Consider the following 19,069-nt stretch of genomic DNA (forward strand, 5'->3'; position numbering starts at 1 on the left):
CAAGTCCTTGAAATCAGTGGGAGTTTTGCCTAGCAAAAGGCTCCTGCATGTGATCTCAGAAGAGTAATTCAGTACATACCACAAGAGGGGAGAGTTTCTAGAAGTATTTGTTACCCACCTAATGCTGGTCCCTACAGTAAGTGGTAAAATTCCCAGCTACAATTTGGCTGATGCTTAGCACTCTTGAAAAACCTAACGGTTTTAATGTTCATATGTAACAAAAATTTAGGGTTTGATCCAAAACTCACTGAAGTCACCTGGAGCTTTTCCCTTAACTCTTGTGAGCTTTGGATCAGAGCCTGCAAGATTACACGAGTCTAATACTTAATTCTGAGCTGGAAAAAAAGAAGTCACACCCCCACCAGGGAATCTAAGGAAAAATAGGGTATCTGTAGCTTTTTTATTTCTTTCGCTCTGGGACTGATAACTAAACATATCATACATACCAGTGGTTTCACTATAATTTATTAATAAATAAATGCATGTATTCCTATCTACATACCTGGCTTTTTTTTCCCTTTCTGTCCTGGTACCATTTCTGTGGGTTCATGAGTTTTCTTCATCAGCATGGAGAGAGTAGCATCATGTGTCCGAAAGAGATCCACAACTTTATATAAATCAACATCTGTGATCAGATCGCAGCTCAACACCAAGACATCCGTCTGTCAAAGAAGAAAAAAAAACCCAAACCCTTTCAGAGATACACATGACCACATATAGATTAGCATTTGAGGACTCAACAACAAAACCACTCATAACTTTTTCCTTTTTTTAAAAAAATCAATTTTATTTGGTTTTTACTTTAAAAAACACAGGGTCCATACTTTTCCGAAAATCGTTACTGGTTTTTGCCAGTTCACTTTTCTTGAGTCCTGCTGTTACTAAATTAGTTATTTAGTTAATGCTTATCCAGCTCTGGACTATAAAGAATATGTGACCATCTAAACTGCCATCACCTGCTCCTAAGGGAAGGAACCTGGACACAGAAGCCACGGCTTTCAAGACTGCCATGAAATTCTGCAGTATTTACAACTGCTACTTTTAGTTACATAATGATGTAGAAAAGAAATCTTTCTGAAGAAATCTTTTTTAGCTGACTTTGCATCTGGCTACAAACCACTGGAAAAGATATTTAAACTATGTTATTTTACTGGAGGGAAAAAAAAGCAAAGACTATCTAGGATGTGATTTACTCAGTAATTGCACTGCGATGGTGGGCTCAGTTTAGAAATACATTTCCTAAAACCAGCAAGACCATATTAAAGAAAAAAAAAAAAAAGAAAAAGAAAAAAAAGAGGAAGTTAGGTCCTATTTAATTTTGATCTCAAAGGATTCCAAAGTGCCTTACAAAGTATTTAAGAGAACTGTGCATATATCACAGAAACATTGTCACACATTGAGCGAGACCTAGCAGCTTCATTAACCACGCACACTATCAATATACTCTTAACTTAGAAACAATTTTCTGTATTTCACGTGGGTTGTGGAATATACTGCCAAAAATCTACTCGTTCAGCAATTATCTTCATTTAAACTAATCCTAACATAATATTTGTGCAGCATGGCCTACAGAAAAGCAGCAAGTTTCCACTTTATTTTTTGTTAATGATCAACCTTCTAAAGAAGATAGTGTTTCTTTCTTGACATTTACCATTTTCACTTTTTGTGCTACCATCTACTGTGGTAAGTCCCCCTGCAGAGCATGACATGGCTTCTTAGTTTTGTCTTTTAAAAAGACATTATTAAATAACGATAGGCACGAGAAAATACTTGGTAAAACCAGTATTAAGTCATGGAGGATCAGTAATTCTACTTTTTCATTAAAAGCGAACCAGTTTAGCATTGACCTTTTTTAATAGAAAGACTTATTATAGAAAGGTTTGCTTTACAGACTATCTAATACTAGCAGATTCCACACTGTAGGTAAGACTAACTGAGGTCTGGTATGTACATTATTTGACAGGTTCTCCTACAAGTGCTAGCCAATTTCTTGTGTTTACCAATAAGTCATTGGAATTCATCACATCACAAACCGTTAGAACTGCTGATTTGGCATGCTGTGCAAAAGGTCAAGCTCTTCAGTTTCCATTTGATTTCTCCCCACTTTACTGAGAAACACCTGGCTGCTTTACAGGAAGGAACAATGTGCAAGTTGAGAATTTTACACATTCAAAACCTGACTTGCATCACCCCTTTTAACGTATTTTCAAAATGTGTATTTTATATTACAGTTTTGCCCAGGAGAAGTGCTTTAATTATCACTTCCTTAAAACAAACAATATGCACATATTGGGACACACACACACCCCCCCAACCTAAACAACCTAAACCACTAAAGCAAGCTGCCCTGCTCCAACATTCCAGTGTGTACAAAGAAAGTAAGAAAAAATTCAACTTGGTATGGAAGTAAATCTCCAGCTTCATAACTGTAAATAGTGAAGAAATATATATTACATATCCTGGGAAAGCCTGCAAAATTTTCAGATATTTTATTTTTACAAGAGCACAACTGAGTTACAATATTTGCACAAAAGGCCAAAAGGTATCCAAGGCGCACATAAACAGACCTATACTTTTCAAACTCAGTTTGTAGAAGGAAGAGATCACCAGCTTCAAATCTAAATGCATTCACTCCAGTGGTGGAAATAAGAAATAATAATAAAAAGAGAGAAACAGACAGACCAATGGATTTATCCTAAGGAACAAGTATCTAGACTTGTAAAACAAACCTTGTAATTATTTCATATTTTACTAAATGCTTTAATCTGTCACTATAACAAAAATCCAACAAGCATTTCATGGTTGTGAACCGGCTCCTGGGTTTTTTCTCCTCACTATAAGACAAGCTTTTTGCAAAAACTGAATGCAAGACCCCTGAGGAGCATACGGGAACAGAACCACCAAATGTCTGGTTGCCATCTGTTCTACCCATTTACTCTCCCAATATGTAAATAAACGTCAGTGAGCGCAGGGACCAGTGAAACACACAGTTGCTCTGTAAAGCCCACATTTCTGCCTCTCCTCCTGATGAGCAGAGCAGTGGCCTCAGAAGCACGCTGAGAATACACCATGAAAGGCTCTTTTGGGACTTGACAGCCTCCCCTTTGAAACACAGCCCCCCCCCCCCCCTAAATAAAGCCCTCACTGTCTAATGGATGCACTTTTTTTCCAGTGTACAACTCCTGAACGAATAAACTAATGGCTGAATGAAAAAATAAACTATCCTAGAACCCTAGCAGAAGTGTGTGTTTTTCTTTACGTTTTTAGGGTGGGTGTAGAAGAAAGAAAATAAATGGTAGAGCTTGTGGGTTTTGTACATATATACATGCCAAATAAATAAAGTGCACCTTTCCCAATGAGCCACTGATACAAAGAGAAGTACGTACTTACTACATGCACTCATGTGCTAACAAGGGGTATGTGAACATACTTGACTTCATGAATTATGCAAACACCTAAGTACACACACATATACATTTCTTAATAAACTACATGTAACAATGATTACATCAACCCCAAACTATTATACAAACAGATGATAAGAATCAACATGAACTGATTAAAAAAACCCAGCAAGCACACACCCCAAGCAGAACCACTTGCAAAGGCAGAAAAACACACGCACAAATGCACACTCAACACCCATTACAACCACAGGAAGGACACGGAAAGGGTCTTAACTCAAGGAGGACCATCTAATGGATGGGACATGAAACAAATGCTTGGAATTTCTGGCATTTTCCTGCTCTGCCAAACTTGGTATGTGCCATTTTGTTTACTACTTTTATGACACAGAGAAGCCCTTGTTACAGACCAGGGCTCTACCACAGAAGCTGCTGAACAGACCAGGTGAAAATACCATCAAGCATAATAAAAGAGAACAACAAATTACTTTGGGTTGGGGAACACAAGAAAACACTACAGTGCTACCCAGGTGCAGGTACAGCAGCCCTAGCTTGCAGGCAGCACAGCTTACAGTTTTTTCTGAGCATCACAGGAGTCACAGAAAAGAGAAGAACATGACACTCCTTGGAAGAGTCACTTGGGCCTCTGTAATCCCACTTAACCTCCAATTTTCAATTTACGAGCTCAAGTTCAGAATTTAGACTTGGCTGCTGATCAATGGAGAAAAATGAGGTTCTGCAGAGATCATTCTACCTATGATCTAGTTTCAAGAAGATGTTTCTTTGGTCCTACTGACCATGGATGGAGTCCTGGGCTTCCAGTCTAGCTATCATGGAACACTGAGTGTTCAGTCAAATCAAGTATGGAAATACGGCACTTAAGACCTCCAGGTCTCTGCTCTCCTTTTCTGCAACACTGGCTAATGGCACTTCACCATCAAACGTTTCCAAACTGTGAAATGCTCACATATTATGAGATAACTTACATATTCAATCTGGATAAACGCAGCACTGTAACATAAAACATCAAGAGATTCATCTAAAATAGAGAAAAAAATAGTAAAGAAAAAACCCTCAAAACTAGCATGTCAACAATTATATTGAACCCAGCACAATATGGAAAATCTACACAAAAACAAGACCAAAAAGCAGAATGTTTCAAGAACTGAGTTCAAGACAACCAATTTAAAAATAGAAAACATGTTTTCAATGGAACTAATTCATACCACAGATCAAAAGATGGATACAATTATATGGTGTAATATACCAGCATAAATAAAAAGCCTTAGACTTTCTCACACCCTGCACACAAAAGACAATGCTAAAAACTCTTTCATATTCAGCAATAATTGCTGGATCCCTTCCGTTCAAACAGGAGATATCAAGGTTACCGCAGATAGCTGGCAGCAAATGATTCATTTTTAATGGCATTTTCTATGCCAAGTATGGACAAGGGCAGGACCTTGTAGCCTAAACTGCCGATGGCCTCAAAAACTGCAAACTAGAAGATGAGGAAACATGTCACAAGGAAATTTCCAATTTGAACAAAATCAGCATCAAGAGATAGAGGAACACAAATGTTAGATCGCATTATAAACAGAAAAGAAGCAAAATATCCATGAGCAGTAGACCCAGCTCCTAACAGAAGACAGACAAAACATAAATGCTGAAAGTTTCCAACTGCAGAGTATTACAGCTGAGACTGACAAGAAGTGGAAAAAATATAATCAAAAAATTAGATAGATACTGTTCCTACACTCAGCCTAAGTTAACGCATGCACAGAGAACTTTGCATCACTTCCTGCGATGTCACCATACAAGAGGGGAAAGAGGAACAAGTTACAATTACTGCTGGAATTAAGACTGAGTTTTATACACAATAGCCTGGAACTTCACCCACATGTTGCATTAACAGTGGGGTTTGTGTGTAATGCTTTTATTATTCTAAAGAGTGGAAAGGGAAAGAACAGTTTGGCTGTGGGCAAGCATTTTGATTGCTTGTTAGCATGCTCCAGGCAAAGCCAAAGATACCTCCAAGCAATTGCATCACTCACCACTCTTCAGATCAGAAACTTACATTCAAGGCTTTAAAAAATAATGCCTTTTTATCTTAGTCTCCATTAAGAGTCCTCCAACTTCCACACCTGTGACCTCTTTGAAGATCTATGGCTGTTGCTGTAACTGGAGCAGGGAACTTCATTTATTTTTTGATGTCTGTAGGATCTTGTTAGCTACCAACCAAAATGGCTGCTTTTGGCTGGGAATTCCCACTCTGCTTTTGTAATGGCCTTGATAGCAAGATTCAGAAGAAAATAATGATTTACTACTTCGTTAGCAGACATGAAGCACTTACCTACTGTGCACTCATTCTGCAGCAGCAAGTTTGCTGTAGACCAGCACCTTTGTAACTCTTCTCAAGGACAGAGGGCAGTGGAGGCACAGGATGTGCCTCTATCTGAAATCCAGCAGCAAATTCTCCCCATTAAAAAATGGAAGAAACTTTTTTTTTTTTTCTGAAAGACAGCGTGTAATGTGAAAGAAGCTTTTTTTTTAAAAAGAAAACAGAAAAGTCTAATGCAGGAGCCAAGGGAGTCTCTTTTAATTTCTTGGACGGCCCTGAATTCATCAGGTGAGGATATCTTAAGGCAATGTGAATGCCTTCACATATGTAACCTGTCAGCATCACTGTTTATCTTCTCAAACAAAGCTGGAAGAAAGATGCCAGAAGCTGGGGAGGAGACCTAACCCCAGTCCCATCATATGGCTCATCCTATGCCTTGTATCAGATGGGATCATACAATGAAAACACCATTTTAGGTTATCTTTGTATCTCAAGAGCTACCATCCAAAATCAATATTTTTAAATTTACATACATATAAGTTAGGAACAGGAAAGATATTCAAGCCCAGAAGGCATCCTGTCTCCTCCCAGGAGGAAGTCTTGTTACCTATTGCTCAAACTGACACATAGGGTGGAAAAGGGTAATTCAGTTACCAGCAACCAAAAGCAAAAGTTTAGAGATGAACACAAGTTCATCAGCTTATTAAGATTGTTTTCAAAGTAGGACATTGATATGACACTGAACTGTAAAAATTCTGGTCTGGAACATAATCTTTGCAATCCACCTTTTCCTCTGGCTCCAACTAATGCAACTTAGTCCTACTTACATAGTACTCCAAAAATCATTTTCCACGCTTCCTCCTCCAACCACATCACTCTGCTTCACTGGTTCCATTTTCTGTCATATCAAGCACAAGTTGTTTACCCTCCTTTTAATAGCCTATCCCTTCCACTAACCATGTACTTACCAAATCTACTTCTGCCTTACTTCAATAAAGGCTGCCAAGTCTATTACCTACTTGTACCTTCTAAAAAAAATGGGTTTAGGCTCCATCAACTTTTTTTACTTTTTTTTTTTTTTTTTTTAAATAAATCTACTACCCTTACACTTACAGAAAACAGACGATTATCAGACTATCAGTACACTGGGGCACCAGGCTGATACTGACACATATCAGCCTGTCTTGCTAGGCTTGCTCATTTGTCCGAGGTCAGGAGTCACCTCCTGGGTTTATGTCCAGAACCTAAGCATGCCACAGAGGAGACTGTTTTCCCCCCATCTAAAGGCATCCAGAAAGCATGCACCATCACTCATGAGAACCATGCCTGCTAAAGCTCAGGGAAGCACCCCATAACCCAGACTGAATTCACCAGTTCATGGAGGGTGAGACTGGCAAGCTGAATTCTCCCCTGGCTCAATGCATTGCATGAACAAACTGCTTCACAGGCAGAGCTCTAGAAACAAATGGCACTCTCCTCGTCACTCCTGTTCCTGGAAGGCAGGTTTCCAGGACTACCTGGACGGCAGCGCTACCAGATCTGCTGTGCAGCTGATCTTGGACTCTGCCTCACATGAACAGAAAGAACACTGCAGTCAGGCTCCAATCTCAACAGCAGCAGCACAGCAGGCTGGCTGCCAAAGCCCAGAGCTCAAGCCCAGGCTTAACGCTTAATGTAAGCAGAGCCTTAGGCAGTCAGGTGCTGTAGTCATACAAACAATAATAATAAAAACTAGTCCTAATGAAGCTTAACCAGCTCAACTTACTGAACAGAGAGAAGGCCTTCGCCCACAGCCTGCAATTACCTAAACAGGAGATCTCTCAGCCACACAACAAAAAGCAGGTACAACTGGATTCAGTGGCTAGAAATCAGCATTCAGCATAGAAATAAAAGACAAAGTGGTTTAAGAGGGAGAATAAGTATAAACTGGAATAAAATACCAAACAATATAATAGACTCTTCATCTAGTAGAATATATGAATAAAGCCTTGCTATCGTTCAGAAACACATTAAGTCATCTGTAGTTTTTGGGGCTAAGAGCCCTAATTACCATGTGCAAATTCCCTTACAGACGAGAGGATCATAATGGTTCCTTGCAGTCTCAAACCAGACTACAAATGAAAACCATGACATATACAGGATGTGTCCTCAGGAATCATTCTGCCATCCCACTGCTAGTATTAGCATGATCTTAAATTAAAAAAAAATGGTGTAAAACTCTTTCCAAGGTCAAACCAAATCATTACACAACACCCAGTTTCAACCCTGCTCCAACAGAAAACCCAAATGCTAATTCTCTGCAAAGCATTATTAGCAAAAGCTAACGCTCTTTGAAACACAGCTCAATGGCATTGCTATTTCACACTAGCCTGCATGAAGTGAGAGTCCACTTGTGTGAAACCTGATTAGCTTTGTTCAAATGTGGTGGTTTTCCCTGTAAAAACCAATCATACTATGTTAAATAAAAGTACTGTTTTGAACAGTAGATACCTGTACTATCCTCCATGCACTATTTCTCCTCTAGCACCTCTCCAATTTTTCCAGTGATATTTGGCCTGCAGCAACTGCTGTTGTAAGAAAAAATCTTATGAAAACTTCAAGACCTCCACTGCTGTTTCCAGCACTATTAGTCTACATTCAGAATTTTCACCATCATCCCAAAGGAGCTAAGAGAATTTATAGTGCAGAATACCTCAATTTGTTTCAAGAAAATCTGAATACACAATTATTTTTCCCTTTTCAGCACAGAAATGAGAAAAAAGAATAGGTAACCTATATGGGTTTGGGGTTCCCAGTTACAATAACATGACAAAACTGCAACATTAAACTCCAGGCATCCTACAAGTCAACTCTTCACCATGGCTTTCACCAAATCAAACAGTTACAGAAAACCAGTGCTGAGCAAACTGACAGCCTCTGGGACACCCTGTGCTGTTCACAGCACCACCTCCCCATTATCAATGCTACACTACTGTACCAGGCTACAAAAACAGACACAGGGAAAAATCCTCTCTAGTACAGTAACTCCATGGGTTGACATTTGGCATCTGCTCCCTCCCACATTCCCCAATAACTGGAACTATGTACTTGGGTCAACACACGCAATTGTGTTTGATCTAAACAATTAAATTTCCTCTTTCAAATGATGAATACTTACTGTGGAATATCACCTGCAACAGTGACAGCTGTACAGCCCACAAATGCCAGGAAAAGCCCCAACCTCCAATGAGGGAAGGGCTGTTCAGATCCAAACATGGGGAAAATACACAAGTAGAAATCATGCAGGCTAGAAAAAGTGAAAAGGCTGCAGACAGCAATATTATTCCAGAAAAATGTACAAACAGCTGTGAATGCCTCCTTGCAAGTATCACCCTACCTGAAGCTAGGGAGACCTTGAATCTCATGGGGAAAGGCCAAGGACATTTGCAGTAACAAGCAAAAAATTATTAAAACACCAGACCAGATGGTGACTTAACACTGAGAACAAGTACATCACTGAGCAACATCCAACAGAGCCCCTACACAACTCCTCCTGCTCTGTGGAGTCCAGGACATCAATGATGCCTTCCCACCACCCTTCATGCCCTCACCCAGGCATGGGTGACAGTCACATTTTCAAGGTTCATACATGGCACAAGGTTTTGCCCTCTCCACTGACAGCACCAAGGAAAAATGACAGCTGGAAGACACTGACTAACCTTTTCCCCCCATACTCTTAATATCTTAACTCTGTCTTCGGAAAGAAAATAAGATGCACAAACTAATTTTGCACAGACTTTTCATTTCCTTGAACATTCAACACAGAACAGCTTTTGAAAACTATAAACCTGAAGTTTGACTTATCATGTAAAAGGCTTCCTATGCCTCATAACATAAGCTGATAACAAAGGATGTTTAACTCTTCTTTGCCTTCATGTGCCCATGAGTGTTGTTAAAGACAAAGTGCAAAATGTTTTTTGAGCTTCCTTTACTAAAGCTGAAATTTTCCTTGAACACATAGCATAGTAAGTTAAGTACACAAGACGACCGTATATACTTTAAACAGGGAAAATGAAGGATTATTTACAAAAATGAACACTAACTTCTATTTATTTCCAAATAATGAAAAGGAAAAGATTTTTACCAGGACACTTTTAAACAAAGTATTTCAGCTATATACACGTGCAAAGAGCTTACTATATCTGCGATTAGAATAGGTTGAATCCGTGTACTTCATCAGAAATCACATAGGGTCTAAATGAAAATATATACTGCAATATAAGAGAAATGCTGACAATTGACTTCTACATGGAAACAAGAGGCATTGGTTAACATAATGAGCACAGGCCTCCAGTTGCCAGGAACATGAAAAGGATAAGGACATGCAGTGGAAGATGCAACAGTTGAAACTGAAAGGCACCTCAGGTCTATCAATGACTCCTTGCAAAACACCTAAGGTTTTGCCTGCATGTGTAACAAAGGCATCTTCTTTAGCCAACAATGTGCAGAATAGCAAACGCCCTAATAAAAATTCTTGATCCTAACCTATAAAGCTAATTGCCTCATTCAAACTTCTGGTGGTTTAGCCTTGATCCATAGTAAACCCTGGCAGCAAAACAATTAGTTTAAGTAGCTACATTCTTCTAAAGCTGAGTAACTTGAAAAAACAAAACAAAACAAACCCAAAACAACCAAAAAAACCCACCCCAGAAAACACACCAACCACCAACAACTGTTTAATTCTCTAATTCTTAGCCTGCCAGAAAAAATAAAGATCAGAGCAAAGTCCTGGACACATTCATCAAGCACACAGTCAGGCAGCACTATCATTCCCCCCAGCAACATCAGCAGCCTGAGCACCTGCCAGTATAGCTGCTTTCTACTAAGGCAATCAGCTGTGCTTTGGGAATGGGACTTGAGCATGCAATCCCTAATAAATTCTGCCTAGTGCCTCAGTGGCGGCAGTTTTCAATCAGAGGTAGAGAAGGAAACAAGATGCTACACACCCTGTGACCCACCATCTGATACATCTGCTTTTCCCACGCAGCACTAACATTGAAAGGCAGAATCAGAAAAAACAGCAAGACAGCAACTTTTATTTCCATTTTAGACATTCCAGTAAATAGTATTTTCTGTCAGGTCTGCTGGAAAAAACTGATTAAGTTGGTTTTACTATTTCAAAATAGATAAACAGAATATTTAGTTGAGTCTTGCTTATATATAAAGAACTTGCCTCTTACAAATGAATTTCATTTGTTTTTTTATTTCCACTGACAGTATAAAAAAAATACATAACTATGTATTGTGGGGACTGAAGTTTTTCTTTCCATGCTCACCAAACTCTACTCAGCTGTACCAAAAGGATTCAGATTGCACCTTCCAGCCGTTACAGCAAGCTTACTTACATCATGTGTTTGCAAAGGAGGTTTTTCAACAGAGGAAGTGAAGCGCTTAGCCATGCGGTCCAAGACTCCACGGATCAGTGACCCTCAGCAGCATACAGACCACCACCGTGACATCACACTTTCCACAACATGGCTCCCAAAGATGCACATACCAAGAGAAGAATCTGGAGTTTCAATCTTTGTTTATTTGTTCAAAGAAAGTTGGTTTTTCTTCTTCTTTTTGGTAGCTTTTTAGGGTTTGTTTTGCTTTGCTTTTTAAGAGCTGTATTACTTTCAAATCTTACTTTTTGAAACTGAGAAAACCAGGTGGACCACCTGAGATGAAACATTTCACATGCAAGCACTCACAAGTGATAGCAGCAGAAGACATGCTGATTAATTCACACCATATTAGTCAGGGCTTCCATTAACACAACTAAGGGCTCATAAAGGAAGGAAAATGTGAAATTGTTCCATCGCTGTTACTCTGCTGGAACACCACATTTTAATCACTGGCTGGAGTATAGTTGAGTGACACAAGGGAGAGAAATGCTTAACAGAAGATGAAAATAATATAGACTCAGCGAAGACAAATGCTTGATCCAGGCACACCCAATCCACCTCCTGTTTCAGACTGAAACACAGACTCATGATTTAACCAGGTTTCTCAACCTGCTGCCTGGAGAGGCCCCAGCCTGGGAGGTGGCGCCAGACAGCAGCTGTGTGGGTCTGGTAAAATTTGGCACAGGAAACAAAATGGTCAAATATTAGAGATGCCTAAATTCAGAGGAACTCATTTATAAACTACAGTGACACCTCCTCAACCCTTGCCTTTCCCCCCCCCTTTTTTTCCCATCAACAATAATCTACAACTCACAAAAAGGTCTGCAGCAGTCTGATGAAAGGTATGAGCAGAAAGTCACAGAAACACAGTTCACAAAGGGGTTTCCTGAGTCAGAGGTTAGCCTGCTGCCATTTCAGGTACACATTACTTAGTTTATTTAAAAAAAAACCCAAACAAAACCCAACCAAAATAACAAAAAACCCCAGCTTCTCACTCTAGTATAAATTTAGGGGATTTTTGTCTTGATTACTCCTTCTGGAAGACCGTTTCACAATTCTATTATGCAACAACTAAAAACCTTCTGTAATTTTCAGCCTGTTTTCTCACAGCAAATTTAAACCCAATTATATTCCACTCTGAATATCTCCTCTTCTAGTGTTTATTCCACATTGGTGCATCGGAGTTCCACACCTGTGCAGTATTCTAGGCAAAAAAATCCTCCCATTGCCTTAAGCAACAGTACTGATTTCTCATCTTTACCATAAAAAAATACTTTTACCTGATACATTCCAGTCTTGTGTTTACCTTTCCTTCCTCCATCAGAGTGGCTGCCCACCATCACTCTATTTCAACTAGTACACTCTAAGACACTGCAGTTTACTCTTGGGCTCCTAGCTCCTATTACAATTTCTTGTTACTAATCCCCCAGATCATGAGTTCTGCAAAGTCTTGACACTATTACTGTGCTATTAACATGGCAAGTCTCTGCACATACATTTTGCATACTGGTCCTGTGAATGATCCAAAGGAAGTCTACTGAACTGCAAGAGAAGGCCTTTAAGAATGGTAGTAGAAGTCAAATAAATGAAGACATAAATCTGGACTGAAGAAGTCACAGAACAACATGCTGGAGGGAATAACCCCACTAAAAAGCCCTGATGGACATATCAGAAGACTTTACATTGTAACTTGAAAAAAAGTGTGTCCACTAACACCAGACAGAGGAAAAAGCCTCCCTAAGTGAGCCAGGGGATTTTGTTACATCAGATTACAAGAGACATGAAAATAAGTCAACTTTTTAAAAGGCAGTAGACTGTCCACAATTGGGGGTGAGGTGGGGTGTATCACCACTGAAATATGAGCTGCCTACAAAACAAAACTACAAAACCACATCATCTCTTACCACAGCATGCAGCAGACAGCGTTTGCATCTCTTCTCCTGCTAGAAAGCATATCAGATATCACCACTGAAACTGTCAAATTGTCAAGACTCTTACTAATTTCCCTATTATTCAGACTGAAACATGTCAAAGCTCCAGCCAGTGCTGCTTACCAATAGTGATAGTTATTGAGGACAAAGCAATTATACATGATTTTAAAAAAATAAAAGCCACACCTCTTACAGAGACCTCCTTCCATACTGTTCTGGGCAGTTAGAAAGCTTTAGATGCTAAAAAAAATAAATAAAAACAAGAACATGGAAGTTACAAAATTACACCTTATCACCTGCTCTGTCACATCTGTGATATCATGCTTATTTTACAGCAGCATGCTGAACATACTATTTTACCGAAAATGCCAAACACTGATCTCATTTAAAAGCCTCTTAATCTTGAGACCTATAAACACCCCTATGATGTTGAAGCTGCAGTTACAGCAGCATTATTATACCATCAACTGTGAGTCTACATGGTCTACGTCCTACCACTTCTGATCCTATATATAAATGAGAAAAGAATTAAACCTTTGCAGCTTCACTTTCATTTCCATATTTTCAAAAGCCATTCATTATCAGTCCTGCAAAAGATGAGCAGAAAACTAGGAACTTAAAGAGCCAAAAGAATAAAACTGAGCGATATTAAAAGTATATAAAAACCAAAGACTGGATATTAAAATAATAGCCATGGAAACTGCCACAAGGTACAGACGCTATAGCAGGATCTTGAAGCCAACTGCATTCTAGGGAAATGCTGGGATGGTCCACAGGAGAGTGATTAAAGGATCTGATCAATGATTGTCAAAAAGACCTTAAACAAATTGTTTTCACATCCCTGTATAAAACAAAATATTTAACAAATAACTCCTATACCCACTTCTTGCTTTTTGACATCATCAATTTAAGTGCTGAACTTAGTGCAAAACATTGATAAGTGTTATATTACCCAATAAAAAATAATATGAACACAAGCAAAAAAAAAAAAAAATCCCTATCAGTTTCTACTTCGTATGCTGCAAAATGATTTTTCAGTTACTTACATTTAGACAGACACACTCTCGAACTGAGTGCCTTTTTAAAGTCACAATCTAGCACACACTGAAGAAAAAACACAGCACTCTCAATTCAGGTAATGGACTGCAGCTCTACTGAAGTTTCTATTTCAGTAGTTTCCATTTAAAACAGCTTCAACTTGTGTTTAATCTCTTGTCCTGCTGGCTTTTTCAAGGTGGGGAAACAAAGCGTGCCATATGCACACAGTATAGAAAGATAATCTTACATATGAAACCATGACAGATTTGAGACAGACATCCAGTTTCCAGTACTGTTACAAATCTGTTTAACAATCCTAGGTAAATTACTGCACCTCGTTAAGCCTCAGTTCTCAGCTAAAGAGTTGTGAAGACATAATGGTTAATGGTGTTAGTTATTCAGACCCCAGATCTGAATGTTTAAGTGAAAACAAACAAAACAACCCACTACAAAAGTCAAATAAAGACCTACTGGTAAAGAACAGACCAGACTGACAGCCAGGCCCAGGAATCCAGAAAGTGCAACTTATACCAACTTCTTCGTTGTTCATTACTTCTCAAGCAGGTGCCTTTAAGAATCAGGTTTAGCGTATCACCTTTTGTTGTGTGAAGGATCCAAGAAAAGGATACATTCAGACTTGTAATGAACATAAAAATCCTAATGAAGTTGCTACATTGTCCATCAGGTGTAGGCTAATGGAATATACCAATTTTCCATCAAAAATAACCGGAAGACTGTATCAGCTCTTGAAGTAAAAATGTCAAAAATCCTGTGTGTGTGGAGTGGGTGAATAGCAAACAAAAACTTGAAAGGCTTTTTGTGCGCTCATGAACTTCTGAACAACCAGGGAAGACTAAGACTGGTAGTCAGCTGCTTGTTACTGTTAACCAAGACAGTCCTACCTGCCCAAGCTACCTTCTCTCAGCCCTGACAGGCTTTGCACATATGTATTCTCATGCTACTACTGAATGCAATTCTGTAAATCTCATCTCGACATATAATCTGTAAAGTATCAAGCTTCATTAACCAAGGTGCAACACAACATAAAGGCCTGCAACTGCAGGCACAGCAAGCAGCAATGCTGCACTGGTGGAACTCCCTCAGTCAAATGCTAGACAAGGCAGCAGGTCATGAGATTTTATGCTTTACAGTGGTCCAACATTTATGCATATCTCAGAATTTGTGATCAGCAGCTCAGCTACCCTTAGATGTATTTCTTACTGTGCATTTATAATCTTGGCTGCACCCCCTGTTGCTTGCATTGCACACAAGCAAGCTGTCTATACTGTGCCATGTTACCTCATTTTTATTGAGCATAGTTGTTCTTCTGTCTGTGGGCAGTTAACTCAGTTTGCAACAACTAAGTTTCAGCAATCAGTTTAAACTTCTCATCAGACTTTTGGCATGGGTTGCAAAAAGTCAGCAAACTATGGCCACAAGCAGCAGTTGTTTTCACCAGGGAAACTCATTCTTCAGTGACATCCCTCTCCCGCTATAGTACAGACACAGCCAACATACAGCAGCTTTTCAGCGACCTCAACACGGTGTAGTTCTCTCACCTATATCACACAGGAGAGGGTATACCCTGAAAAGGTGTACCAGTGTTATGCATTTACTAGAGGAATGACTCCAAAACACACAGTGCAGCAATCTGCTCAGGAACTTGGTACAGGCTTATTTCAAATAAGAGACCACTTTGTCCCCTCTGGCCAGGCAAGCAAGACATGGAATAAAAAGGGCGGCAGAAGCACTTGCTGCTATTCAAACACAACAGCTGCTGAAGAAAAGGTGCATGTTTTCCAATACTACCTCACATCTTCCCTAAGTCTTTTTTCTGAAAAATTAACAGAAGATCAACACTGCCGCCCCCAAAGACACAGTCTGTTTTCTCACCTCCCCAAGCTTTACTGTTGTCTTCCAGGCCTCCCCCTAAGCAAATTTGCCTGAATTACCAAAAAGAGGGACACTCAGCCAGCCAGACTGATCGCTGTGATCAGGCAATAAAACTGTAAGGTCAGGGTCACCATTTGCAGTGCAGAGTATTTCCTTACTGCATGTATGTAATTAAAAAATACTGCCAAACTAAGTTATGACAGAGAGCAATTCTCCACGTGACAGAAACATTCAGTTAAGTTAAACTGATTTTGTCGATTTTGCTTTTCCTTTTTATATCTTCTCTTTGGCCTCTAAATTATTCTAGTCTGTGCATCAATCCCTCGCAGAATCTCTTTCGTTATGCCATCTAGACACCCCTATGTGCCTGGAAAGTTTCATCTTGTCTCAGCTAGAGTCCTTCTCCTGGGACTACACAGCCTGTTATGCCACAGTTTATTATCTTCAAAAAGAGCTTGAAGACAAAAAAGACACCTCAGGACTTAAATGGTTCACTGATGTTCTTTCTGTTGCAACCTTTATTTAAATAGCCAGTTTGGCTAAGATGGCCTAAACAGGCAGGGAAGAAATCAGAAAGATTAAGTGCATGACAACGACAAAATAAAATTCCATCCCAGATCATGGTAAGAGCTCTGAGCAACATTTCTGCCTTACATGGGAGTGTTTTAATTGTGCAGCTGGAAATTAAGATTCTATAAACTGGCATTTTTATTACAACAGCAGCCCTTTATCACATTTGGGCACTGTTTACCAAAGAGCTTACCATATAACCAATACAGCAAAGCATAGGAAAAGCAAAAACTGAAGCACAGAGCAAGTCTCTTGCATAACGGCACAGACAAGCTTACGGCAGGGCCAAGAACTGAACATAAACTTCCTTACATACTGGCATGTTGCTTAAGATTACAATGAACATTTGTGCAGAACTACTTCCCCAAGCACTAAGTGGACAACAGCGATCACATATCATATCAAAACCTGTATAAACAAATACAACCTTTTAATTAACCTGCCAGAAAGCTCACACTAAGAAGCAGCCAGTGCCCAGCCTGGATCTGCTCTAGCCTTCTTAGCTGTCAGTTCTACTCATTTACAGTCTTTGTTTGAGTTCCCCCATGAGGTGACCTTTACAAAATTCAGCTTTTCTGAAGTTTGGTTACCTGCAATATCAATACATGGGACAACTCTTAAAACACGATGAAAAAAAATTATTACAAACAAATGTCTTCCAGTCAAGCTCAATAAAAGACAGTAATACCTTAATTTTTTGGTGAATATGCCTCAGTGAATCTGCTGTACCCATGTCCATGTTGTCACTGATGCACACAAAATCCAGCTTCATTTTTGTGTCCAAGTTTAACATCTTTTGGATTTCCTTCCTTGTAATCACAATGACCTCTAGGACAGAGGAAAATGGGATCAGATCAAGCAGAAAAAAAAAACCCAAAACCATTCATCACAAATAGGATACACTCTTTATTTACAAAGGCTGATGGAACTGTCAAAAGGCTTGAGTAACATAACTGGGTTCTACAACAAACCAAACTCTTCTGGCAATAGTAAGTTTTGAAGAAGAGAATTAAAATTCTAATGAATATTGAAACAATCTCTCCTGCTTTGTGGAGGTTTTCACTGAAATGGATGTATGCATGTGAGTGGCATGAGTCAGCAAGACAGAACAGAAGCGTCTTCTATCATTAGCAAACAACCTCAAACCATATGATCTCAAACAGACCAATGAGAGCCTGTATTAATGTCACCAACACTAGAGCTTTGTTTTTTGCCCACCCTGGTCATGTATAATTCTCTGTGGACAATACCACCAGCCACAGTACTACAATACAATGGGCAAACTTTCTCAGCACCAGCTTGGCAAGAGAGTGGTATGTGTAATATGTGAGCAACAACCTCATTCCATCTTCAAAAGAAAAAAGGTAAACTCATATTTGGAGGTTATCAAGAGTGGCATGAAAGCACATTTTCCAAAATGAAGAATGTGAGAACAGAAGCTCTGCAAAGAAAAGATTAAGAAAAAAACCCAGCAAGACACCTTTTCCCGTGGCCTCAAGAACTGGAAGGAAAAGCAACAGTGAAACCTTCAAATTAAAATATCCCACATTCCCAAAACCCCAACACTGTAACATTGTATGTCATACATACAGCAGAGAAGTATGGGAAGTAATACAGCCCTCAGCCTAGGAAGCTCCTGCGGTAAGACAAAAGCACACTAAGAGTAAAACTGTTTCAATTAAAACTGAACTCATTCCGAATCTGTTAACAGAAATGAGAAAGGAACTGCAAACACGAGAATTGTGTGGCAGTTTGGTACTGAAGATATGGGAGGGCTGCTCTCCCACTCCTGTACCACGTGCCAATGTGGATTCAAAACAGGCTGAAAAACCTAAGAGACAGCACACTGAAAGCAAACCTTGAATTGGGGAAATAAGTAAGCAGTGGAGAAGGAACTGGTGTCGGGTGGAAGCTGTAAGCCCACACAGTTTAGCATAAATCTAGTGAGCAGGACAAAGGTCTAAATATTAGAAGGGATGAAGCACTTGCAATTAGGACAAAAGGGATGCAGTGAACAAGCCTGTGGAACACCTAATTACTAACATAAGCAAATATGAGGCGCTAAAGCCTTATGTAATATTTAATTAAAATTATGATCCAGGGAGAGGATTCGTGCCATTGGATTATTAACACAGAAACGTATAGCTTGGTCCCGGGCCAGAAGCAAGGGAAGAGCAGGAAGGTGGCAGTTTGCTTATTGAAGCCGCATGTACAACTCTGCGTGTCCAAAAAAAAAAAAAAAAAGAGACAGGAGAACAGTCAAAGAAAGCAGACACTCAGGAAACAGATTCCAACAAACAGGCAACAAAGAATTCCAAGAGAAAAATAGTTCTTAAGGACTTCTTAATGGAACAAAATACAGGCAGTAACTTAAGTTTGCTCTTTCTTTTGTTCCTTCGCACTTAAATAGTAAGAGACTAACATGGATAATCATGATCTGATCTTTACATCTTCACAGAAAAAAAC

At 39.4% G+C, this 19,069-nt stretch overlaps 1 protein-coding gene across 2 annotated transcripts in view; it reads right to left on the minus strand.

Moving 5' to 3' along the window:
- EIF2B3 (eukaryotic translation initiation factor 2B subunit gamma) overlaps positions 1-19,069 on the minus strand; it is a 102,131-nt gene that overhangs the window by 81,782 nt on the left and 1,280 nt on the right. For both annotated transcript variants that reach the window (XM_040610421.1, XM_040610422.1), the window contains exons 3-4: positions 17,292-17,431; positions 503-662 (exon numbers count right to left, since the gene is read on the minus strand). In XM_040610421.1, the coding sequence (XP_040466355.1) occupies positions 503-662; positions 17,292-17,431 (300 nt within the window). The remainder of the gene's footprint in view (positions 1-502; positions 663-17,291; positions 17,432-19,069) is intronic.

The sequence above is a fragment of the Falco naumanni genome, chromosome 11 (assembly GCF_017639655.2).
Source record: "Falco naumanni isolate bFalNau1 chromosome 11, bFalNau1.pat, whole genome shotgun sequence".
Classification (NCBI taxonomy): Eukaryota; Metazoa; Chordata; class Aves; order Falconiformes; family Falconidae; genus Falco; species Falco naumanni.